The following is a 26,468-nucleotide window of genomic DNA, read 5'->3' as shown; positions in this document are numbered from 1 at the left end:
TGCTAACTTTATTTCAGTAATGAGGTGCCAAGGCATGGAACAATCACGGGGGCTAATACGGTGTAATCACAGTGATGAGATGCGCGTGCTGGGAAGGGAGGGAGAGGGGGTGAGAGTCAGGACGCCTGACACGGTGGAGGCAGCAGGAGCCAAAGGCAGGAGGCAGGTGAGTCAGGCCAGGGGCTGAGCCGGCGAAATGGGAACCCAGATAACGGGGGAATAACTACTCCTCGTGATCACGGACCGCGGCCAGGCCAGGAGCGCTGTTCATTTCATTTCAATCCTCACAACGAAACAGAGAGGTAGATATTACCCCCACTGGACAGATCAGCAAACTGAGTTTTAGGAAAGGTAACTTGCCCAAAGTCGTGCAGCTAGGGGAGGGACCTGTCTGAAGTCAGATTTCTCCTCATCACTGCGCTTGACCGTGAGTGCTCCACCTCCACCGGGGACAGAGGGCGGGGAGGGGGGGTAATGTGCAAACACCAGGGGCTATATCGGCAGCACGGGAGAGAGAAACAGCTGTGCGCATGCGCCCAGCCCATCGCACTGTGTGCGCCTGCGTTCCTGGGGCTCTGCACGCTACGTCACGGCTGCCCCTTCGGCGGTCTGAGTAACACGGGAGAGGGGAATGAACTTGACCATCTTCATCGACCAGGTTCTAGATACCACTTGCAGCCACAAACGAAAGCTAGAGTGTTCTCTGAATCTCCAGACCTCCCCACCCTTCAGTTGGCAAATGCTTACAGGTCCGGGGTAACTCACTCTTAACAGAGCTTTGTGTCTCTGCAACTGTGCTTTGCAAGCTCATGTGGGCACCTGCGGAAAACAGGTAAGCACGGAACTCGGGAGGGCCCTGGGGCTGCCCTTTACCAAGACCCCTGGCCGAGGTTTCCAGAAGGTCTCTCTGTGCTTTAAAGATGCTTTTGCAGGCATCCAAGGCACAGAATTTCCATGTCTATGGCCAGCAAAACACACTCTGTAGGTCCAGTCTTGCCCAAAATCCATGAGGCCATTTGCCCCACTGGTTGTTTAGAAGGACAAAGTTCAGAGCATTCAACACATTTATTAAGTACCCACTGTGCACCAAGCTCTATTCTAGGCCCTGGAAATACAGCAGGGGACAAATCAAAATCTCGGCTTTCATAAAGCTTGCCTTCCAGTGAAGAAGACAAATAGACTGGATGTCTTACCAGAGAGTGTGGTGAAGAAAAATAAAGCAGGAGGAGGAGAGCGGTGGTTCTCAACCAGGACGATGTTGCCCCTCAGAGGACACTGGCAATGTCTGGAGACATTTTACATTGTCGCAGTTGGGTGGGTGGGGTCTGTGCCACTGTGATCTGGGGCGGGGGGGGGGGGGGATGCTGCTGCACATCCCCCAACGCCCAGGACAGCCCCCACCACAGTTGTCCCGCCCCAAATGTCACTAGTGCCGAGGCTGAGGACCCCTGACCCAGAGAGGACAGGTGTGCTCTTCAAGGTTGGGTCGGGGAAGGCCTCTAGAGAGGGACATCTGAGCAGAGAGCTGGGACGGCGAAGGACGTCTGTGGGCAGAGGGGACAGGTGCAGAGGCGAGGCAGGCACTCAGCGCACACCTAAGGTCGAGCAGGAGTTCCACCTAAGTGCCACGGTGCCGGGGGGTTCCCAGCAGGACCATGAGATCTCCCACTGACACTTCCGATGACTCCCTCTGGCCGCTGGGTGGAGAACAGTCTATAGGGCGCCAAGGGGAGCAGGGCACCAGAGGGAGGCTAGTCACACAAGCGTGTCTATTCAAGACGCAGGGGCTTGAACGAGAGTAGGAGGGGCTGGACGGCAAGAAGTGGTCAGTTCACAACATGCGGTCAAGGTAGGGCTGCCTTTGGGATCTGCTAATGGTTGACATGAGGGTGTGAGACACAGGGAAGAGGCAGGAGTGGCTTGTGGAGCCACTTTCCATTAGGGCCCTGCTCCAAGCGTCTCCCTGAAAAACAGGACTCCTAGCCCTCCCCTTAACCCAGGGCTTCTCGATGAGGGGCAATTATCCCCTCAGGGGACATTAGGCCGTGTCTGGAGACAGTTTTTGGTCATCACCATGGGGAATGACGGCTGCTACCAGCATCTAGTGGGTAGAGGCCAGGGATGCTGGTCAGCATCCTACAAGGCACCGGATGGCCCTCTCCCCCCACAACACACGTACACAGAACCATCTGATCCCAAAAGTCAACAGTGCAGAGGCTGGGGACCCCTGCCCTAAGCCCCCCCCCCCGGCTGCCTCCTCTTGCACGGGTGGCCCCCCCAGTTTGGCAAGGACTTCATCAGAGCCTGGAGCTTCCAAATCCATGCACGTCGGTGGCTAAGGTCCATAGTACCTACATCTCACTTGCTTCTGACGGTGACACAGGTCGGGTGCTGCTGCTGTGGCCGCTGCCACCACATGAAACAGGAATGTTGGAGAGCACATTCATTACCCAGCTGTTAAGAGCATGCACACGTCTCTCCTGGACTGGGGTACCTGAGAGCCAGCCCTGCTCTGTGATTGAGTGACTGCCAGCCGCCTCCTCTCTGTAACCTTGACGCACCAGGGCAGGGCCCCTGGGGCACAAGCCAAAAAATCCAAAAGGCAACGTCGGCCGCAACACACGGATGGGTTAATTTGTTTCATGTCCCCGTCGCCACTGAGCTCTCTTAGGGAAAAAAGAAAAAAAAAACAACAAAAAAACCCAAAACCTCCATTTACGGGGTTTAATATCCCAGCTGCTAGGAACCAGATTAGGCAGAAGGAAGAAAATGTGACGTCGATGCAGAGATCCATTTATACTCAGTTATGTTTGCCGAAAAACCAGTTTTTGATCTGCAGGTTATTCTTGCTGGCTTGGACCTCGAGCAACAAAATATCACACTTCCAGGTGGGATCTTTAAGGAAAGCTAATTAGGATTCTTGGCACCTTGTAGCACGAAACATTTTACAATTTTCTTCAAAGCAATTTGCCAACATTAGCTAATTAAAACGCCCAGCCTTCCGTTGAGGGACAATGGGAAGACAGCAGAATCTTCATTTCTCAGCATCTGCTGTAGGTTTAAAACTCCAAATTCCTGTTGCTTCCACTCGGTTGAGGTCCTTCTCTCTGAAGGTGGCCTTTCATGGTATTTAGCAACATTTCCGGGAGCACGGAGGAAAACATTCCAGGTTTTCTAGCACTTCATCTCTAAAATAAGAGACAACACTCAGAAAGGAGTTGGAGCAATGAAGGTGGTTCGGTGAGCCAGAGGTCAGCAACCTAAGGCCCGCAGGCTGAATCCGGCCCTCTACCTGTGTCTTTAAATAAAGTTTTATTGTAACACAGCCATGCACACTGGTGTATATACTGTCTATTGCAACAACAGAGTTTAAGCAGTTGCAACAGAGATCATACAACCTCCAAGGCTGAAAATATTTACTCTCTGGTCCTTTATGGAAGAAGCCACCTCTTCACATCTGCCAAACCACGCTCATCCACCATGATGGTGCCTCTGTCCGTCCCCAGGTGTCTACACCATCAGTGGGACTTCCGTTGAAGTCCTCGACTCAGCACTCTCGGCCAAAACACAAGAACTAGCAAACCCACATAGGGAAGAAAACCTTGCGCACACTTCCACAGCAGACTCAGGGGCAGGGTTCAGCAGTGCCGTGCACATGTTGTCAGTAAAAGGTGGCTGAGGGCCCGAGAAAACGCAGACTACCTTCATTTTAAGCCATTTCAGGCCTAACACCACTGCATCATGGTTTGAGGGGCCGTGTGGAAGAAGAGACCACGCAGGGGCTGGGGCTGGATTCCACTCCTCCCGTAACCTCGTTACAGTTATGAGTATCAGCCCCCGGATGAAGGCCTTTGAGTAAGTCTGACAGTAGAAAAATTGTTAGGTTTGTTTGCTTATTTTGAGAGAGAAAGAGAAAGCATGAGAGGGGCAGGAGCAGAGACGGGGAGAGAGAGAATCGCAAGCAGGCTCTGCAGTGTCGGCACACGGAGCCTGACGTGGGGCTCGAGCCGGTGAGATCATGACCTGAGCCGAAATCAAGAGCCAGATGCTTAACAGCCAGAGCCACCCAGGCGTCCCGAGCAAAGTTATCTTTTAAAAAGGGAGCCTGAATTTACTTCTCAGTGTAAAAGTGAGAATCTGGAAATGTCAAAACCCAACAGAGTCCTTCTCCCTCTTTTTTTCATTTTCCTAAGAACGGCAGGATGAGTCCTCCCCCTGCAATTTATCCCAAACATTTCTCTCTCCCCAGTCCCTGCGACCCAGTGTGAAAATTCCGTGCTCCGAATTCATTCCCCTCTGCTGGGGACCCCCCTGGGGGAGGCCTCTCTCAAATGCAGGTGTTTGAGGAGGCGCACGTGTGCGGGGCTCTCCAGCTCACCCAGAGGCCTAGCACAGGGGGAGCACAGCAGTCACCAGCAGGGTCAATTTCATCTGGGTCCTGAGGTGTCTGAGGGCAGGACCACTGTGACTTGTTGGTCTGGGGATGGCAGAGATGCTTCTAGAAGCCCCCTGACAGTCCCCCCTCCGGCCTCACTGGCACATTTGCCTTTATCCAACATATTGCCTATGTGGAGTAGCTTGAAGGGTCCTTATTCATCAGGACAGAGTTGTTTTAACAGGGCGTGCGGGAAAAGCTCTGATGCTCGCCACACTCCCAGCACTGCCCTTGTTCTAAGGCCACTCTGCAAATCGGTCCCTTGAGGAATGAGCCGGTGACGGTGGAGCCGGGGGCAGCCAGCAGCGAACACAAGTGCCCCTGCACCATCATTTCGGAATAAGGTAGAAGACGATGCACGTGGCCCACAAACCCATAAATTGCCATTTTTTTAGGATCGGGAACTTGCAGGGTAGGATGGAGGAGACTCTAACGGACATCTAAGGTAGAAAGGGCACCGACGTGAGGAAACCACAGACTCCACACTTTTAGCTCAGTCCAAAACCCTCATTTCACATTCTGAGAACATTCGGCCACACTGCCCGCTAGAAGCTTCTGAAGGCAAAAGGACTTCGTTGAAAGCCCTTTCACTAGCCTGAAAGCCACAGAATCCTAACAGCTCAGGGCTGGGAGATGGAAAAGATTATTTGTTGAACATAGCGTGTGCAAGAAAGTTTACATACATGGTCGATATAATCCACCCCCCCCCAAAAAAAAAAAAAAAAACCTATACGGAGAGCATTATGTCTCTTTTGCAGGGAAGGAAATCAAGCTTCAGAGTGACTAAATATTCATGTAAAATGACGCTACTAGACAGGGGCAGAACTGGGGTTTAAGCCCGGGTCCACCTGGTGAGCCCAGCTCTCCAGACTGGATTTTACTTCCTCTGTGAGGATCCCAAGTACAATCCCCTAACCTCCTCACACACCAGCCCTTTGCTAATCTTTATTGTGCATATTTTAAAAAGTTATATTGAGATATTATTAATATGTTATAAAATGCAACCCGATTTCAAATGGTATTCTTTTTTTTTTTTTTTTTTAGTTTCTTTTATTTTTGAGACAGAGAGAGAGAGTGAGTGAGTGTACAAGTAGGGGTAGGAGCAGAAAGGAGGAGACCAAGGACCCAAAGAAGGCTCCACGTTGCCAGTGTTGATCCCAACATGGGGCTTGAACGCACAAACTGAGATCACGATCTGAGCTGAAGTCGGACACTTAACCGACGGAGCCACCTAGGCGCCCCTCGAGCGGTATTCTTAGTGTGTTCCGAGTTGTGCCAACATCCCCAAAATCCACTTGAGAGTATCGTCATCACCCCAAAAGAAGCCCCCTACCCCTTAGCAGTCCCTCCTCATCTTTCCCCTTCCCCTCAGCCCCTGGCAACCATGAAGAATCTGCCTTTGATCTCTACAGGTTTGCTTACTCTGGACATCTCATGTAAACGGAGGTGTACAACATGTGGCCTTTTTGTGGCTGGCTACTTTCCCTTAGCATCATCCATATTTTTCCAGGTTCATCCACATTGTAGCAGATGTCAGTGCTTTGTTCCTTTTGGGGGCTGACTAATATTCCGTTGTAGGATGTACCACATTTTGTTTATCCATTTATCTACTGATGGGCACTCGGGCGGCTTCCACTTCCTGGCTGTTGTGAGTGGTGTTGATGTGAATATTCGTGTACAAACTTTTCTGCACATTTTTTGACAAGTCACATTTTTATACTCCTTTTATTAAAGGGTGAAATGAATTAGAAACACATGCTCTTGGGTTGCCTGGGTGGCTCGATTGGTGAAGCACCCGACTCTTGGGTTTCAGCTCAGCTCACAATCTCATGGTGAGTCTGAGACCCACGTTGGGCTCCATGCTGACAGTGCAGAGCCTGCCTGAGATTCTCTCTCTCTCCCTCTCTCTGCCCCTCCCCTGCTGCTCTCTCTCTCTCAAAATAAATAAATAAACAAAAAACACGTATTCTCTCATTGAACAACATCATAAATACTTATTGAAATAACTGCAGCATTTAGGACAGAAGCAGCAGCTAGGTGTGGTGAAAAGAAGGTGGGTCACAAGTTGGGATGCAGAAGTTGTTTTTTTTTTCATTCGTTCAATAAATACTTATTAAAATAGAGTATAAGACATTATGCTAGGTACTGATGATTTCACATCCTGGCTGTTCTATCATTCATTAAAAAAAAAAAATCAGGTTGTTGCCCATGCTATTCTAGAAAACATACAAAGGTCAGTTCTTTTTTTATGTTTTTTTTTAAATTTTTTTTAACGTTTATTTTTATTCTTTGAGAGACAGAGAGAGACAGAGAAAGAGGGAGACACAGAATCTGAAGCAGGCTCCAGGCTCTGAGCTGTCAGCGCACAGCCCTCAAAGGTCAGTTCTTTATTTTCACAGGGCCTCCTTGTTCTCATCAGCAAAGTGGGCACAGTCTACCCCGGAAGAGCTGGCAGCAAGTAGCAGGTATAGTGACACACCTGGATGGATTCTGGAGCATTAGAGACCCGGCAAACACAATGATAACGTTACCCGTCGGGCACAACAAATGCCTCCTACTCATCTCCCTTCCCTCACCTGTGGTACAGTTTTTCATGCCCCAGGTAGCGCCCATGGAACAAGAACCACCCAGGCTTCCTTGCCTTGTAGAAAACAGATTTTGTTTAGTAAAGGATTTCATATTTAAACACTACCCCCAAAGGTGGGAAGAGCTTCAAAGCAACAGGAGTAGGCCCGAATGGAAAGAGTTGGCCGGTAGTCCTTGACGATGTGCTCTAAGTGCGATCTTCCTGTTCCTGGCGCCGCACTTTCCCACCTCTGCCAGCAGATGGCGACATGTCCTGCAAGGTTGTGTTAGTTGTGACTTTTGGCCATGAAATGACAGGGCAGAGGACACGCTTAGGTATGCTGCCTGGAGATTTGAGCACCTCCCCAGCCACTATGCAGAGGTCTGAGCACAGCCGAACACATTGGTGGGGGAGAAAAAGCATGTGGAACAATGAAGTGTTTATAAAGGCTACAGGAGGGGCACCTGAGTGGCTCAGGTGGTTAAGTGCCGACTTTGGCTGAGGCCACGATCTCACAGTTCGTGAGTTCAAGCCCCTCGTATGGCTCTGTGCTGACAGCTCAGAGCTGGAGCCTGCTTCGGATTCTGTGTCTCCCTCTCTCTCTCTCTGCCCCTACCATGCTCATGCTCTGTCTCTCTCTCAAAAATAAAAAATAAACGTTAAAAAAAATTTTTTTTTAAAAAAGGTTATAAGATGGGACAAAATGACTATGGTCTAACTGCAGCTATCCACCAGTGGGGGAGGGGGAATCATTTAAAAGAAATGCCTTAATGCAAGTTAGAATCAAATAATTATCCCCTTATGTGACATCCATTCCAAGGAGTATGATCACACATTAAAAAGCAAATGGTATTAGACAGGACACCAAAAACAAAGTACCAAAGTAACAAAGTAACAAACAAAGTAACAAAAGTTAAATTGAACTGCATCAAAATCAAACCTTTATGCTTCCAAGAACACCATCAAGAAAGTGAAATGACAAGCCACAGAATGAGAAAAATATTTGCAAATCATGTATCTGATAAGGGACTGACATCAAAACTGTATGTAAAGAACTCCATCAACTCAACACTAAAAAGACAACCCAACTTAAAAATGGGAGGATGAGGACAGGCCTCCCTCCAAAGAGGACATACAAATGTACAACATCATTGGCCACCAGGGATACGCAAGTCAAAACCACAGCGGGATTCCACGTTACAAACACAGGATGGCCATAATCAGTAAGATGGACAATACCGAATGCTGGAGAGGATGTGGAGACACGGAAATCCTCGTACACTGCAAGTGGGAACGCAAAATGGTACAACTCTCTTGGAAAACAATCTGGTAGTTTCTCAAAAGGTGAAACGCAGAGCTCCCAAATGACCCGGAAATTCCAGTCCTTGGGATACACCCAAGGGAACTGAAGACATATGTCCACACGAAGCTTACACATGAATGTTCATAGCAGCATTACTCCTGAGGGCCAAAAAGTGGAGACCACCCACGTGTCCATCAACTGAAGAGTGCACAAACAAATGTGCATTTGTTTTCTACACAAAAGAACATTATCTAGCGATAGTAAAGAAGTTGATGCATGCTACAACACGGGTAAACTGAAAATATGCTGAGTGAGAGAAGCTAGTTACAAAAGACCACATATTGCATGATTCTATTTATATGGAACCTCTAAAATGGGTCAATGCATAGAGGCAGAAACTAGATGAATTGTTGCCAGACACTGGGGGGAGAAAGAATGGGGAGTGACTACTAATAGGCATGGGGTTTCTTTTGGGGGGGGGGGGTCACAAAAGTGTCTAAAATGAACTGTGATGGGTGCATAACTGCGAATATAATAAAATCATTGAACTGTATATACACTTTAAAGGGGTGGATTGTATGGTAAGTGAGTATACCCTGATAACATTGTTACAAAAAAAATAATGACATAGTAGACTCACATAGAAAACCACTTCCCTTACGTTGATAAATGAAAAAACAAAAATAGTTACAGGGCTGCTGGGTTGTACAGCCCAGGGGTGGGGGTGGGGCGCAACATCCTCTTTGTTACCATGGGAATGGTGCCCCCCCCCGCCCCCCCCCCCCCCCCCCCCCCGCCAGGAGTTGTGAAATGAAAGGTGGGGCCCCACCCATCTTCACGGATCCTGGCTATCTACTCCACAGCCAGCCCGGCACGCACACCACTTCCTGTGCTTGGTGATCTCCCAACTCCTACTTCAAAGCCCCATTCGAGGGCCTTCATTTGGTTACAAAATGATAAAACAGGATCCAAATTTTCTTTTTTGTGAAATATATTAATATATAAGTGTGTGTATATGAAAATAGACACATACCCAGAGTGGTGATCTATAGATAAAAGAATCATGAGAGCTTTTAATCTTTTTCACACCTCCCTAATTTTCTATAATGCAGTGTATTACTTTGTAATTAGAAAAAATTACAAATATTAGGAAAAAAAAGTATGTATGTATAAACATGTCATTTTACTAAGTCTGCCCTCTCAGCCTCACCCACACAGCAATACTTCCTCTATCCTCACATTTATGATCCCATATGGCAGGTAGTGACATAACTGCCTATCTCTCACAACACACCATATTTCCTGGAAGCAGAGACCATTTCTAATTCATCGTTCTGTCCAACATCCAAATATGCCTGGTTTTGGTATGCTCACTACACACAGTATAGATCTAAGTATCAGTCAGTATCCTCTGTCAAAAGCCTGTACAAAAATTTCATTTTAGACTTTGCATTGAGGAAATGCTTTGTGTTTATGTCATTAATACTTTGCATTAACATGAGGGATTATTTCTCTTTTTGCCCTTGCTGCCAGGAAACTCAATTGCATCACCTGTATTGTTCAACTGCATGTCTGCATTCTATTTTAAAGTTGTTCTAGGGGCGCCTGGGTGGCTCAGTCGGTTGAGCATCTGACTTCGGCTCAGGTCACGATCTCGTGGTCTGTGAGTTCGAGCCCCGCGTCGAGCTCTGTGCTGACGGCTCAGAGCCTGGAGCCTGCTTCGGATTCTGTGTCTCCCTCTCTCTCTGCCCCTCCCCCACTCATGCTCTGTCTCTCTCTCTCTCTCTGTCAAAAATAAATAAAACATTAAAAAAAATTAAAAGTAAATAAATAAATAAAGTTGTTCTAGGGGTGCCTGGGTGGCTCAGTCGGTTGGGCGTCCGACTTCGGCTCGGGTCATGGTCTCGCGGTCTGTGAGTTCGAGCCCCACGTTGGGCTCTGGGCTGACAGCTCGGAGCCTGGAGCCTGCTTCATATTCTGGGTCTCCCTCTCTCTGCCCTCTCCCGCTCATGCTGTCTCTCTCTGTCTCTCAAAAATAAACACTAAAAAAAAAAAAAAAAAAAAAAAGTTGTTCTAATTTTATTTCTATTTTACTAATCAGTATTATATATAAACATGTATTTTCTCAAATCCTTTTAGAAAGTAATCAAGCTATACAAGTGTAGGTCTATGAATGAAGTAGGAATAAACATGTGGTGCCTGTGCCATTCAAGCATAAAAATGCAAGTGACACTTTGTCTTAAGGGTAAATCAATACCTAACAATGCTCAGGTACCACATTCCCCAAACCAGAGGCTCGGGATCCACTCAATTTTACATTTCAGAAGGTCATCTTCCACTCCTGTGTGCTCCCCAGCATTCAGCCCAGAGCTAGGCACACAGCAGGCGTCGTTAAATACCTGCAGAATGAATGGCTGGGGCTGGTAGTGTGGTGCCAGTCCCATTCAAGGGGTGACAGGTTTAACCCAGGCCTTCTCCGCTCGGCACCAGAGGATCCGGGGGCCAGCTAACCGTCTGTGGAGGGGGGCTGTCCTGTGCGCCGTAGGACGTCGAACAGCCTTCCTGGCCTCTAGGAGATGCCGGTAGTGACTCCACATACACACTGGTGACCATCGAAAACGTCCGCAGACACTGGCAATGTCTCCTAGGGCGTAAAATCCCCTTCTGGTTAGACACTGCTGGTTTCAACCAACCTCTGCAGGTCCTGGCAACCAGCGCCTACAATCCTAGAGGGCTGGGGCCAGAAGGCTCCTTGTGCATGACCGTGGGCCCCACTCACAGATGGGCCAACAGGCCCAGAAGGGAGGAGACACGCGGAGCCAGAACGACTCCAGCGGTGCAGCCGTGTCTTCCCCTGCCCGTGCTGTCCTTTGGCTCAGGCTGCTGTCGGCAGGCTTGGCTTCTCCTGTGGTCCTTCACCTTGGCTCGCAGACGGCCACCTGCTTGCACCACTGGTGTCTCTCTCTTCTTGTAAGGACACCAGTGCTGTCAGATTACAACCACCCTAACGGCCTCATTTTCACTCAGTCACCTCTTTGAAGGCCTCATCTCCTCCCAGGTACAAGGGCTTCGGACTTAGGCATATGAATTTGGTGGGGAGATACAATGCAGCCCATTACAAGGACTCTGCCTGGTGGACAGTAAGACACAGCCCTCTCACTAGTATGGAAAGGGTTAAGTTCCCCTTCTAGTACAGTCTTCAAAAGCCCTTTCCGGCAGGGACCAGCAGCGAAAAGGTGAAACATTTTGCTTAAATCAAGGATGATCCAATCCTGGGGCCAGAGTGCAAATGTGAGAGCGAATGCCAACCGGTCCTCCTCCGGCACCTGCCCCCTGCCTTTCGTGCTCAGAGCCCCGTGCGGCGTTTACTCCATCACAGGGGCTAAAACAAGAAAGGTCTGGGTTCAGTCTTGGTCGTTTAAAACAAGACAGTGTGTCCCTATGCAAAGTATTGAATCTTCGGGCCCGTTTCCTTAAAACGGGAATGAAAAGACCGACCTCCCTCCCTCATAGGAGTGGTTGTTAGGATTAAATAGGCCTCTAGCACCAGAAATGATTAGAAGAGGGTTGCTGTTATCACCGTCTGCCAAGGTCGTGTGCTGCCCACTCAGCCTGCGCGCACCTTTTGGAGATCTCAAGCGTGCATGTGGCTGCAGCGTCCCACGGCGTGGCCTGAGGAAGCTCACCTGTGCATCCAAGACTTCCTCTACAGAACGGGGAGAAAGAGCACCTGCCTCAGAAGACGGATGCAGAACGGGGCACTGGGAGCGCTTCCAAGGCGCTGTCCTCTCCTGGGTAAGGACGGTTAAGAGACCTCTCTCCTTCTCCTCTCGGTGAACGGGGAGGAAAAAGAAAGTGGGCAGCATGGGCACCAGAGGCAGATCAGAGGCTGCTCTCCCGGGTGTCCGTGCACAAAATCAACAGCCCCGATGTGTCCTCAGCAGCAGCGGGCTCCCCGTCGATAGAAACCGCTTCATTGTTTCAAGGAGAGGGAGACCACGCGGGCTCCAGGCCCTCAGTCGCTTGACTAGTGGTGTGCTGGGACAGAAAACCTATGGCATTGGTGCCACCAAGTGGCACAGAGAGCAATTGTTGGTGTCTGTGCCACCAGCACCTCGTTCTCTCCTCTCCATCCCTCTTCCTTCCACCTCTCCATCCTCTCTCCCCCTCTGCCCTTGAAATGGCGCCCACGAGCATCGTTTAACCAGGCGGCTGTCCTTGGGGGTCTGCGAAGGCTGCAGACGAGAGACAGGGCTTTGAGATCTCATCTGACTTAACTCCACAGTTCCTCCCTGCGCTAAATCAGGTCAATGAGCTTATTTGTGTCGAATAAATGAGCCCAGCCGACTGCTGAACTGCTGCAAGACTATTTATCTCGGGCTTCCAAGCTGGCACTTAGCAGGCCACAGGCAAAGCAAGGACAGGCACACGTGTCAGGGACTGAGCTCCGAGGGCATCCCCGAATTCTGCCCGGTGCAGACCTCCCAGGAGAAATGGAGTCCAGCACACGAGGAGAGCGAGCACGGCAGATCCCAGCTTCAAACAGTGCCCGCCGGAAGGCTCCATGGAGCACATGGGAGTATCTTTAAAAGCAGAGGTCCCTCGTGCCCTCAGAAACCATCACACTGCCGGACACTCGTCAAAGCAGAGCTGGAGCTTCGGGGGACCCTTGGGCTGCCCTGAGCTCAGATCATCCTTCCTCCACACCAGATGTCCAGTAAGACGATCCGCACATCTTTACCCAAACTTTTCGCATAGCTTCCCCTTCCTTTCTGCATCTGAATGGCCTGCGTATGAGGAGATCTGGCGGGCTCGTCCCCGTCCTTCTCTCAGCTCGCAAGGGGAAGCCTGGGCCAGGATCCGTCCCCGGCAGGCTTCGTGCAGGTCCGCTCTGGACAAGCTGAACCGCCTACCACTTACTTGCACACAACAAAAAGCCACCCCATGGAAAGAGCCATCCCCGTGTGCAACTCTGAAAGGGCTTTCGAAGCCTCTAACCTGGCTTTATTTCAGAGGCCGGATCATAGAAGCAAAAACATGCACTTTCCTACTCTACAATTAGCTATAATTGCGTTACATCAATCTAACAGGGACTGTTTATTTTTAAATATTATCTACAGGATTCTACTTGATTGGCATACTAACATAAAATAACATGTTTACGTACAAAATACAGGCAAAACTTACATCGAAAATGACATGGTTATCTTTGGGGCCTAGGAGTCTAGTTTGGCACAGTTTAATTTCAGTGTAGTTTCCTATACTGTAAGGTTTCTACTTTGTAATCACAAAAAGAAATGAAAGGAAAACCTTTTACCGAGGAACGACTACACAAGCCCTTCTTCGGAATTCCAAGATGCTCTGGGTAACTCAGGTTAAGCACACCTGAATAACTTAGCACCATACTCAGGCACAGCCGCGTATACAGCTCTGTGATTCCCTGCCAAAAGGCAGCTGTTTCTTATGATGGAAAACACAACAGCTGTTTTCACAGGTGCAGAGCAGCAATCCATGAGAAGCTGGTCCCAGCAGAGAAGAATACAGTGTCTATTTAACATTCGAGGAGGAAGAGGCAGAAAGCGGTGAGCCCCGGTTGACATCTTCGCGAGAGAAGGGGGAAGCCCTGCTTTCAGGAAAACGGGTCTCCGATGGCTGGTCCGCTTGCCCTGTGGGGATCAGAGCCCAGGATCCAGAGGCTGGGAGGCACGAGTTCCGGTCTTGCTTTCACACACGGCGGCATCTCTGGCTGGTCCCAAACAGAATTTCCCATCTGCGAGATACCTTAGCCATGACCCTCATTTCACCAATGAGGAAAGCAACGCCGGAAAACATTACTTTACTCCCAGTCTTTAATGCCTGCACGTTTGTCAATAAAATTAGGCGGCCACCCACGCACCTCATACCGCTGGTGTTCTACTTACACACCCCAGCGCCCTTAGTAACAGTGGGGTGTGGCCGACATAGTCTGAAACCCCAAATTTCACTGAGAGCCAACGCAACCGTTTCTTACTCAAACTTTTGATGTCGTGACAACCCGGACGGCAAGCCAGAGCTTGCCTACTCCACCTTGCGTAAAAAGTCAACAAACTGGGGCACCTGGGGGGCTCAGTCGGTTGAGCATCTGACTTCGGCTCAGGTCACGATCCCACGGTTCATGAGTTCGAGCCCCACATCAGGCTTGCTGCTGTCAGCCTGTCCGCATACCGCCTGCTTCGGATCCTCTGTCCTCCTCTCTCCACCCTTCCCCGACCTGCGCTCTCCCAAAAAGAAATATTAAAAAACAAAAAAACAAAGTCAACAAATTAGAAAAGTCCAAAGGCGAAGGAACTATTCTCCATCTCAAAAACGTTTGTTTCTTTATTATAATATTAAAGGCTGGCCTTTCATTTTTAGAAAGTCCAGCAGCTCAGCTCTATCACTGGATAGGAATCAAGCCGCAGGCACAAAATAACGGACAAGGGCCCCTGGGACAGTTGTCCCCACTCAGCATACCGCCAGCCCCGATCCCTCCTGGTGCCTGTGAACGTGGACTGACCAAGGAACTTCGCAGATGCGTGACTTCGCAGGAACAGGGAGACCAGCACCCACGACCGCTCCGGCACCCTGATAACAAACCACGCGGGACAAATCCAAGCAGAAGGGCCTCGAAGGCAATGTGCCCACAAGCCACGCGGTCAGGAAAGCACTCGTGTAGGAAAGAACCCTCATGATCCACTGGCAAAAAAAGCGTTACTATATCCTTGTGCGGCACCTTCTTATAGCAGAGCAAACGGAATCTGCAGCGGCATCTCCCAACTCCCTCCACCCCCCCCCCAAGTCACCCCACACAAGGAGCTGCTGGGGGCGGGGGGACCTGGAGAACAAAGCTGTCATGTTGGGGAGGGGACTGTTTGTGAACCTGCAGGCCATCCCACAGCGGAGCGTCTGCTCTGGGATCACACTAGTGTGCTAAGGACATCATGGCAGAGTAATAATGCTGTTCGTGGAGGCAGCACTGGGCTGGGAGAGACCAGGGAGGGAAGTAGCAGGTCCCCTGGGATTCCAGGGTAATTTAATCAGCGGCGCTTTAGCACGGCTGAAAGCAAGGGCAGGGAAATAATAAAGTCAGCTCCAAGCTCCTGGTAGCTTCTCTGTTCCACCTAAGGGGGAAATGTGACCTGAGGGTAGGGCCTCCACCTAGGCCCCGCTGACATCTGGAGCCAGGTAACCGTGTCACGGGGCCCACCTGTGCGTGGCAGGATGTTTAGCAGCGTCCTGGCCTCCACCCACGAGAGGCACCATCCTCCCCCAGTTGTGACAAAAATGTCTCCAGACCTTGCCAAAGGCCCTTTTGGGGACAGAAGTGCCCCCGCCATTGCTGTCCTAGGTCAACTGGAAAAGTCAGCCCTCACTTAAAAATGCTAAGAAAAAGAAAGAAAAGTTGGGGCACCTGGGTGGCTCAGTTACGCATCTGACTTCGGCTCAGGTCACAATCTAGCGGTTTGTGAGTTCGAGCCCCACATCAAGCTCTGTGCTGACAGCTTCAAGCCTGGAGCCTGCTTCAGATCCTGTGTCTCCCTCTCTCACTGCCCCTCTCCCATTCGCGCTCTGTCTCTCTCTCAAAAATAAACATTAAAAACAAATTTTTTAAATGCTAAGAAAGAAAAGTTGGCCAAGGTCAGGGACAGTTCACTACATTTGAAGAATGGCCAATTAGTACATGGAAGAGTTAATGTCAGTAGCAATTAAATAAATACAAATTAAAACACTGACATCCATCAGCAGAGTTAAATGATAACGTGAGGGTCTCAGGGGCATGGCAAAAAAAAAAAAAAAAAGACACTCCCACAATTTTTAGGTCACAGTAAAAACTGGTGAAAATAGTTATCAGATGAATATACAAACACGCATTTAAAAGTGCTATTATCAATGCATTGTTTGTAGCAGCCAAAAAACAAATGTTAATAAGCTAAGTGTCTTCAGCAGGGGGTTAATAACATTATTGTAATCCACAAAATTGACACCATGTGGTCATTACAATTATTACAGGCCTGTATGTTCACATAGGAGGATGTCCATTACAGGACTGTCTTCAAGAGGAAAACGGGCGCCTGTTTCTGCCTGAAAAGTCATGGGAGAAGAGAAAAAAGACTGGGGCTGATGATCTCTGGGTCATGGGATTTTCGGTGACTGTTAATTTCATCTTTATATATTTCTGAGTTATCTGAAGTTCTTCATCGTGAGCATGAGTTCTTTTAAAACTAGTAATAAAAATAATGCCGGGAATTCTGTAATCGCCACCCTTCCACCTGAGGGGCCCACGGCCCCCCCCCCCCCCCCCCCGCGTTGTGACTACCTGACACTGTTCCCCTGCTGGGCTGCAGACGGCGGACTTTGTGCTGAGCACTAGGCTTCACTCGCGTGGATACCTCACACGGGTGACCCCACTTTCCAGATGAAGGGCCTGGGACTCGGGAGAGGAGACCACCCAGAGCCCCCCGTCAGCAAGCAGTCACTAACCACGAGACAGAGTTCTCTCCCGCCCGCGAGGGAGCCGCCAGCACCACAATAAGCAACATCTCGGCACGTGTACAATTTATCTGCAAATCCCGACGCCAGGAAAAGCCTTGCTGGGGATCCTGCAGGTGGCGCCGCCCGAGCCCACAGTCCTCTGCAGCCACACCAACCAAGGCACTTCCCGGAGGCCCACAGTCCGCCTTCTGGAGCATATGGACAGCTGACGTCCAGGCTCTAAAACCCCATCCCCCGCTTTCCAAGAGGTGCCGAGCTCCCGCCGCGATGTGATGCCAGCCCCACGTTGCCAGGTCTAGGGCTGCCCTGAGGCCCCGGCCTGGTGGAGGCAGCTCACCGCTCCTTCGTATCTGCCTGCCTCGGCACCTGACACACTCTGCTGTTTGTTTCCCTGTTGGGACAGATCTTTGCACTCCAGCAACAAGCAGCGCAATTAAGATTCAGAACTGGGGGAAATGCTTTAAATCGTCCTCCTACCTTTAGCCCCAAACACTCATCATTTAGAAACTTTTAATTTTTGAATTTTTTTTAATGTTTATTTTTGAGAGAGAGGGAGAGAGAGAGAGTGGGGGGGAGGGGCAGAGAGACAGAGACAGAATCCGAAGCAGGCTCCAGGCTCTGAGCTGTCAGCACGGAGCCCAATGCGGGGCTCAAACCCACAAGCAGTGAGATCGTGACTTGAGCCGAAGTCAGATGCTCAACCAACTGAGCCACCCAGGCACCCCGTAACTTTTTTTTTTAACTAAAGGTATTTTTGTCCCTTCTTTCAGGTTTCCCTAAAATCCCAGCATGTGTCATGTGCTTTGCTAAACTCTAGGCATGCAGAACTAAGGTGAGGTCCCTGATTCTAGAAACCCTCAGTCAAGGAAAAACAAACCACAGCGTGCAGAGCAGGGAGAGCTTCTGGGCTGGAAGGCTGGGGAGGCCGAACAATGTCCCAAGTCCTTCAACGACTTCATTATGTAGTCTGCAGTGTTGGGAGTTTCCAAACCAGTGAACTTGACTTAAGTTAAACAAACAAACAAACAAAACATATTCCAGGGCCAAATGAAAATGACCTTCAAATTACTGACCCAATTTGGCTACTGAGGCCCCCCTCTCCTCTCTTTTGACCTGGACAACGGAAATCCACACTCTCAAGGGGGGGACCGGTGGGGGGATGATCATGGCAGAGCTGGCGGTAGAGCTGGCGAGAGGCGATAGCAGACCTGAAGCCAGAGATGAAGTCCTTGTTCTCGTTCTGTGGTTAAATCTCAGTAGGGACTCTGGGAAGTCGCTTCGCTTCTTTTTCCTCATCTGTGGGGTGGGAATACACGCGAGCTTAACTCTCTCACACAGCTGTAGGTACTGTTTGTGAAAGCACTGAAAACACAGAACGTGCTCCTCGGTATCTCAAGCACGAAGTAAAGAGGCGTGGGTTGGTCCTCGGTACGCGCTGTTTTCACATCAAGTCTACGTTACCCTGCTCAGAAGTTCAAATAAGCTCCAAGGAGAGACTGACACCAGTGACAACCACGTAAGACAGACTCCCACACCAGACTGAGTCACCAAAAAGAATGAGATGGTAAAACACCCAGACATGCACCTTTCTCTCACAGACGAAGTTTGATTTAGCACCGTGAATACACACAGAATCCAGAAAGTCCAATGCAAATTAAATAGATTTTCTGGGGAAAAAAAACATTAAAAACCAATTGCCAGACAGTTCGCCCCCTGAGAAAGCTTATTTAGGGGGACAAACCACTTTGGGAAGATAAATATAAGATGTAACAGGAAGTTAAGGGAAATTTTAACTGCTACATACTGCAGAAACACACTGGAAGGCAAACATGGTCCAAAGAAAAAGCCATGCTTGGGAAAAAAAAAAAAAAAAAAAAATATATATATATATATATATATGTATATATATATGTACATATACCTATGTACATATATATATATATATATATACACACACATATATCTCAAAAGTGGATTGTAGAACTAATGCCCTGCTCCAAGGTCAACAACTTGAACAACCAAAAAATGAAAAATACCTTGCCCAAGTGAGGGGCTCCAGAAAAGATCTGTGCGTTAATGTCTCCTGAGAGCAAAGAGCCATACTATTTGAGGGGCAGGATGTCTTTGAGGACCAAAGATCTGAGACCTTGAGCTTGAGAGAATCAGTGTCACATGAGAAATCCTGGGGGGTGCCTCGAGCATGTGGACGCTCAGCCGCATGTCCAGCATTCACGGACTCGTCCCACTGAGGACAGGAGTAAGTCTCTTACAGAACCTTGACAGAAACCCGGGCTTTCTTCTTCCTTGCAAATCAGAAGGAAAGTGAAGGTCTGAACCTGTTATGTGTCCCGAAGCTGACAGCAATGAGGATGACTCTCACAGCCAGTTGCTAGATGTGTCTCCACGTAGCAATCACCTTGAGACCGGGCTTCCACGACAGGAGAGGAGAGGAGAGGAGAGGAGGCCGCAGTGACGTCCTGAGGCTCCCAGCGTGCCACGGCTGAGCAGAGTATAATCATTTCAACGGCGGCATGGGAAACGAGAACAAAATCCTCCAGAACAACAAGCCCGAACTTCTGGTCGTAACAGTGCTCACAGAGAGGTAAACGAGCATATTCAAATACCACTACAAGAAAACCTGAGGGCACCCGGTGCCCCCTGCTAGGAACATGGTACGGAGCGGGAATGGAATAGTATCTTTTTTGAGTTATTGGCAATTTTACATGTCAGGATACGGTGTTCAGAGCCCACACCCGAAGATGCTGTGAAAACAAAACCAAAAATAACTACCTTGAGAGATCACGCGCTTTCAGAGGGGCGAAACACTTCATGTGGGTGAAGGGATGACTTAGCTCATGAAACTCAAGAACACAAGAAAACGACAACAACAACAATTTCCTTGAATATATTCAACTATCAAGGCAAGGCATCCTCCCCTATCAAACATCATCACCTTCCCACTACTCCAAAGAAATGCAATAAATAACTTTACAGTGAAGGGTTCCATGAGTCTACCATGGCAGAGGTGTCCCCGAGTGCCCACGCCTCCACGAGCTCGCCCGTAGTCTGCTCCTGAACGTGACTTGCTGGCGTTTCCAAGCTGCTTTACAGAACAGTTTCACGGGTTAAAGCCCAGTGGAGAGTGAGGCCAAAAGTACAACACAAGAAGTGGTCAAAGCCAAGGTCAAAGCACGAAGACCCTCTTCTTCCAAGCGGACTAGAGAACACTGGAGTGTGGCTTCGGGCCACAAGTTCTTCGGCGGTGCCTGGTCGCCCATGGGTCGTCTTCCGTGCCCGTCACGCAGGGAAGAGCTCAGGAGGGCTCTCTCCGTAGCAATACTTGGCTATGGGGTCCCTATAGGTGTTCTCGTGTTGCACGCTCTGTTGGCAAAAGGGAAGATAAGAGCGCCATGAGAGAGAGCAGAGTTTCACATTTCTCCCTCGCGGAACAGTGGAGATCAGAGCAGGACTGCGGGCAGTCACCCCCTGCAGGAGCCTGGACGAGGCCATCTCCAAATGCCACCAAAAGGCTCCAAGGCACTTGTCTGAAACAAAGGTGGAAGCTCAACACAGAATGCCAACGAAGAGCATGAAAATGGGCAGAACATCACTATGTGACTGTTTCTTTTTACGTCAACAGTGCGGGTTTTTTTTTGCTGTTTTGGTTTTTTTCTTTTTAAACAGCCTAGCTATGACCTGGGCAATTCAAGGCAATCATTTTTTTTGCAAATGATTTTAAGTTAGATTAAGATCCAGTGGGTGCTTTGCTCCTGACTTCTGTGCTCCAAAGAAATGCAGTTCCTGGTCCTGAGCCCTGCAGAGACGAAGGAGATACCACCTCACGTGGCTCTCATGAAGGTTTATGTACCTCGAGGTCTGGCACATGAGCCCAGCCCCACAATACCACATAAGCCTCATCTGGCTAAGCAAACGGAGAGTGTGACTTAAGAGACCATCATCCCCGATGGCTAATTTTCCAGCAATTTGTTTTCATATAAGCAACTTGAGTTGTTGGCTAGTCTGGAGTTCACTAATTAGCCCAAAACCAATGTTTAGCAGCTAAATTGTAAGTATTAATCCAATTTATAGACATGCAGCAAATCTCTTTTTTGGGATACTGCGATCAACCAGCAACCAGGATCTCTCTCTTTGCAATAAAAAGATAGTTAGAAAAGTCAGCATCTTCCCTTAAGACTGGAAATAGCGTCTGGGTTTTATCAGTTAAGGAAAGAAAATATTCCGCCTTTTCTACCACTTCTCAGAATGAGAGAGAATCTGAATCAAAATGAGTCATGTGTTCAGCCTTCCTCCACATTTCCTTCAAAGCCCATTCAAGTGGAAAGCTCTTCCAGCAAAACAAGACCATCAGGAATTTCTTCATGTTTTCCAATGCTCGTTATAATCCCTGAAATATTTACCCGGTGATTCTGAGTGCTCTGAGAGCAGACCAGAGACGGACAAAGTGGCATAAAATCAAAAGGCGGTCTACAGAAATCTGCCAAGGGTACGAGAGTCGCAGAGAATGACAAGTCTATCTCAGACGAAGCCAGCAGTCTTCGAGACGCCAAGGACACAAACCAGAAGAAGCGTGCTTGCACAATACACGTCTGCTGATCTTACAACCCAAGCCCCGACAACACCCGACCACACAAGCTGACAGCCAAGGCTGCAGAGCGATGCAAAGGCACAGACGTGCAGACACTTGTCGCGGCAGGTGCAGCGCCGAGTGGCCAAAGAGCAAAGCATTTACTGACAGCATGCTAGTGAGTACCGAGAGCTCGACAACCCGCAGATTGATTCGTGTATTTTTAAGTGCCCACCTGCCCTGCCCCCTCAAATCCTAAGATAAACCACAACTCTGTCCCAGAACAAATTACTACTTCCTCTGAACAAGTGGTTGCTGGAAAGCCTTAGTCACATTTCAGTCAAAGACGCGGGGAGAGAACTGCTCTCAGGAACCGGACTGCGAGGACTCTACCCAGACTTAAAAATAATTTTAAGCTCCCACTTGAAGTGCAGACATGCCAATGAGATAGGGGAGATGCAAGCTGATTAGACCTTGATTTAATATAAGTATTTTACTTCCCTAATGTGTGCAACCTCCTGTTGACATTCTAAATACTATCACTGCACCAAACAAAGCTCGACGCCGCTTCGCTTAAATCTCTTCTCCATTATTACTCTGCCAAGAGGCCTCCGCTGCGTATTCTCGAGTTTTCTTCTAAACCCTGACTCCCACTCGCCCATCCCCCAGCTAGAGGCATCACAGCTTCTGACCTGGGATGAGGTTCTGCACTTGGCCAAACACAATTCAAAGTGATCTTCGACAGCCATGAAGAGGTTCTGGAATGCCACAGCTGCCCGGTTGAGGAAGCGCTCCAGGAGAAGTTGCTATGGAAACAAAAGTTAGTACCTGTAATAAATTCCAGACTCAGCAGCACAAGGTAACCTTGGATATTTCTCCTGAACTAAGAGACTGCTGATATGGAAGGGGGGTGGGGAGGGAGACAGCAAGCTCAAACGCACACGCGCCCCATACCCTATGCGTCAGGTATCTGATGAGCAATACAGCAGCCCATCCTGCAAAACTAACTGGGAACCCCCTTTCACTGTCAACCTTCCTTCACAGCAGCAATTTCTGACATGTCAAAGTTCCCTCCTCAGTGCTTTTTTGTTTTTTTAATGCTTATTTATTTTGAGAGCGAGCCCACAAGGGCGGGGCAGAGAGAGAGAGAGAAAGAGAAAGAGACATCCCAAGCAGGCTCCGCACTGTCAGCACGGAGCCCAATGCGGGGCTCCATCCCACAAACCGCGAGATGGCGACTTGAGCTGAAATCAAGAGTCGGATGCTTAACCGACTGAGATCCCCAGGTGCCCCTCTCAGTTCTACCTTCAGAACAGCTTCACGTGGAGACGTCAGTGCTCATCATGAAGTCTCATCCTAAACAGAGAGAGGAGGGGACGTGGAGGGGAGCGGCTCCGCGTACCTTGCTGGGCTGCAGGCAGCAGGACACGCAGTACTCGTAAGCGCTGCAGCAGCCGTTGGGCAGGCAGCCGTCACAGCGGTACTGCTTCGTGCCGGGGACGTTGACGTTACAGCAGCCGTTCACCAGCAAATCCTTCCTTTCACAAATGTACCCTGGAAGTCAGAGACTCACCTGAGTATAAAGCCGGCAGTTCTCGCACCTCGCTACCGGGGTGACCACAATGAGGGTACTGCGCGCAGAGAACGCAGAGACAGAACGTGGAGTCTGGAGCGTCCCAGGCACCAAAGGGCCAGGAGTCAGACACAAGGGGACCAGAGCTTTCTACGTGCGGCGTTTACAGGCAGCATGGACTCCCACGTTGTAAGCAGGCTATACATTCTAACCCACCTAAAGCGACCTTTCAGTCTGCTGTCATGTGTTTGATTTAATCACCACATCAAGTCACACCTAACCAACGTAAGCTACTCCCTCACCTGTGATTGAAAAAAAATGGCATTGTTTTTAGAAAAGGAAAAAAAAAAAGAAAATAGAAAAAAACCAAGGCATTCATTCCTGAAAGCCGGAGCCGTCTGGATTAAAAAACCAACCAACCAACCCTCCCCCTTTACAAATATATTTTAAATGCCTGGCATTTATTTACTTAGTAGTTTGGAAGATTTTTTTTAAAACGTAGTCCTACCTAATCTTCATAAATTGATTCAGGCTGTTTGTAAGTATATAGGCCTGGGACTCAACTAGCCCTCAACATTAGGGAATACAAGTTCTCTACCACCCAAGGGAGAAAAATCCTAATTCCCTCCACTCCTCATAAATCCCATCATCTGTACACTCCCTCCACCCCAATCAAACCCATCCTCAACTTGAAGGAAAGAATCTCCTTACAAAAACCAATTTATTGTTCAGAGCTGCTAAACAGACATTTCTCTACAACCTTCTGGGAGTGGGACAGAAAAATGTAAGAGTAAGTGCACGAGGGACACCACATGGCCCTTGGGAAACTCCCAGGTGTGTGCAACCAGCCCACAGGTCTCCACCCGGGCCCACAGGTGCCCACAGGTGTGGAGCAGCTGTCGCTAGCGTCATTCCATTCCAAATGCCCCAGCTTCTTAATCCTCAGACGATGAGACTCGGTGAAGCACAAGGTCGTTTTCTGAAACTACTCTGGAAAACACAGTCTGCGCGGGAGCAGGAGGCACCAGCAAAATAACAATGGAAGAGACTCAGAGGACCCGCACTTAACACCTGGAAAACTGGAGCCTGGAAAGAACCAGACCCCAGTTACCTGAGAACTAGGAACTTTGCGTTGCTGTTTCTGACTATGCCATTCTGTCTTCCATGTTGAAAGAAGACTTGAACGCCATAGGAAATGTTTCTGGGATTCCCAACTATTCTTACTCATTTTCTCCACTGGGATTATAAACAAACACAAGTCCAAACAGGCCAGCGTGTTTCTCAAAATTCTGCCCCAAATAACTACCCTCCAACCTTATTACCTCTGTGTCAGGAAGACGTAAAATATAATGTAACCTAAACTCCACTTGTGGAGTTTCTACGTGCGGCGTAGAAACTATCTTTCCTAAACTATCTTTCTGCCCTTTTCTCTCTCCCGTATTGTGTCAGCACCACTGCGTGCCTTTTGCGCCCCAGTGCCAGCTGCAGGTAGTTAGCCTTGAAACCACAGGTCCTCCTGACGGCTGCTAAAATAAAGCTAATCAAGATTTCTCCTTTTGCATCGTAAATCTATTCATGCAAATGTTGTTTCCGACAAAGAGTCCAGTAAGATCACAACCTCAGAGTGTGTTGCTATTGACTGAGAAATTAACTCCTAACCCTGGCAAAGCTTGCCATTCTAATTGGTTGTCTTATTTAATAACTGTTACCCTGGAAACATTTGCGGTGGCACCTGCTTGCTGAAAGACATAAATTCCTCCAAGTTTTCTTTGTACTGTTTATTGCTTCTCACAGTCGTAAAGGTACAATAAAAACTATGGCTCCTGGACTTTTATTGATTGATTCTTGGAACTTTTTACTTTAAGAAATCTGAGAGTCTTTGTCTCCCACGAATTAATCAGAGGGAAATTATTCGTTTGTTAGCTACAACAAAAAACGGCTGTCACTCACAACCTAATGTTAACTAGGAGACCCAGGGGGTTAAGACTTCATGTTTTCTCACTGGGTGTCATACGAACAAAACAGTCTCCAAGCAAAAAAGGACTGGACTCTAAGTTCAGTCCTGGCCCGGGGTCTGCCCACTGACTGGCTCTATCACCTTACGGAAGTAAATTGCCTTTGCCAAATTTTAAGAAACAAAACAGAACACAAAAAGAAGCTATCTGCGGTATCATTTGCCTTCTCAATGTGATCTTAGAGGTGGAGGCTGACACTGGCCATCACTGCTGGAGCATCAGTGCATTTTTGTGCAAAACTGTCCAGCTCTTCCACCGTAGGTGGGTGGTTTGCCTCTGATCCCTTCCTTCAATTCCAAATAACCTCATCTGGTCTGATACCTTTGAGATCTTTTCGTCAAGGTTTTATTTATTTATTTTCTATTTTGCTGGGAACACAAACTTTTTTGAAGAAACAATAAATGCACGGCCATTGTCATGTTAAAGACTGCGCATCTGCATTTTGGTCGGTCAGTGTGTATAGAGGAGTTTTCTAATTCAAGGTCGCCTGGGTCAATTTCGCTACTGCCAGAGTCACAACCCACTTGTGCTCAGGTTCTTTGAAACAAGAGCACAAGTTACTCTTGCAAACAAACCAACCGCATAATCTCCAAACCACCAACTGAAAAGAGAAAAAAGAAATCTGTAGAACTAGCAGGGAACTCTGAAAAGCTGTTTGTGAATAGTTGACATTAAGGAAAAATGTTACTTTTTTGATGTAATCATGGTATCCTGATCATGGTTTACAAGAGTCCTTGCCCTTGTAGGCAAGTTCCTTAGCCCCTTGGTGCCTGTGTCTTCACCTATTAAGTAACAAGAACAATGCCCACACCTCACAGGACTGCTGCAAAAATCAGATGAAATATTCAAAGAGAGGTTTTAGCCCAGTGCCCGACATGCAGTTAAGAGCTCACTTAATGCAGGTTGCACATTCATGAGAGACCCTCTTTGGGAAGACTGGGCCAGCCTTCGTGTAGTGAGCCCTCGAGCAGTGGTCTAATCCAACTACCTCGACGGCACAGGAATCGCCTTTCTTATAGACTAAAAGGAGGCAAGAAAACTGTGGGAGGAAACCCCCAGACAGACAGGCAGCCATTTTCACTGTAAGAGTAACACATTTGGAATATGTTTATAATTCACGTGAGATCACCCAGTTAGTCAATGAGCACATTTCCAAAGTGCCAGAACCATGGGGATAGTATGTAGGTCACCAAGGAGGAATGCTGGTTACCCTGTAGAGTTCACCATTCAGAGAAGAGAACACTGGCAAGATCTGAATATCCTGGGGCCAGGACGAGACCGGCAGGAAGCAGCCTAGGGACTGGTGCAGGGTCCAATGCTTCAGAGACAGAATTATCAGGACCAAACTTCTCTGACAGTGAGGGGGATTATGAATGATGAGTAAGGTATGAGACACAGAGATGTGAGAAATGCTGGAAATGAGCAGGAAGGGACAAGGCTCTGTATAAAACCCAAGCGATGGACTCCCACTGGAATCCAT

At 48.6% G+C, this 26,468-nt stretch overlaps 1 protein-coding gene across 4 annotated transcripts in view; it reads right to left on the bottom strand.

Annotated features, from left to right (window-relative positions):
- Window positions 1–2,278: 2,278 nt before the first annotated feature.
- Window positions 2,279–26,468, bottom strand: part of SPRING1 (SREBF pathway regulator in golgi 1) — a 32,922-nt gene continuing 8,732 nt past the window's right edge. For 3 of the 4 annotated variants that reach the window (XM_030336383.1, XM_030336380.1, XM_030336381.1), the window contains 3 exons: window positions 22,803–22,954; window positions 22,093–22,206; window positions 19,705–20,196 (listed from right to left, as the gene is read on the bottom strand). In XM_030336383.1, coding sequence (XP_030192243.1) covers window positions 20,113–20,196; window positions 22,093–22,206; window positions 22,803–22,954 — 350 coding nt within the window. In that variant the 3' untranslated portion in view covers window positions 19,705–20,112. Of the gene's footprint in view, window positions 3,189–19,704; window positions 20,197–22,092; window positions 22,207–22,802; window positions 22,955–26,468 lie in introns of those variants that run through there. The other variant, XM_030336382.1, reaches the window with a different exon arrangement.

Source organism: Lynx canadensis, chromosome D3, assembly GCF_007474595.2.
Source record: "Lynx canadensis isolate LIC74 chromosome D3, mLynCan4.pri.v2, whole genome shotgun sequence".
Taxonomy (NCBI): domain Eukaryota; kingdom Metazoa; phylum Chordata; class Mammalia; order Carnivora; family Felidae; genus Lynx; species Lynx canadensis.
This window is presented reverse-complemented; position numbering and strand designations above follow the sequence as displayed.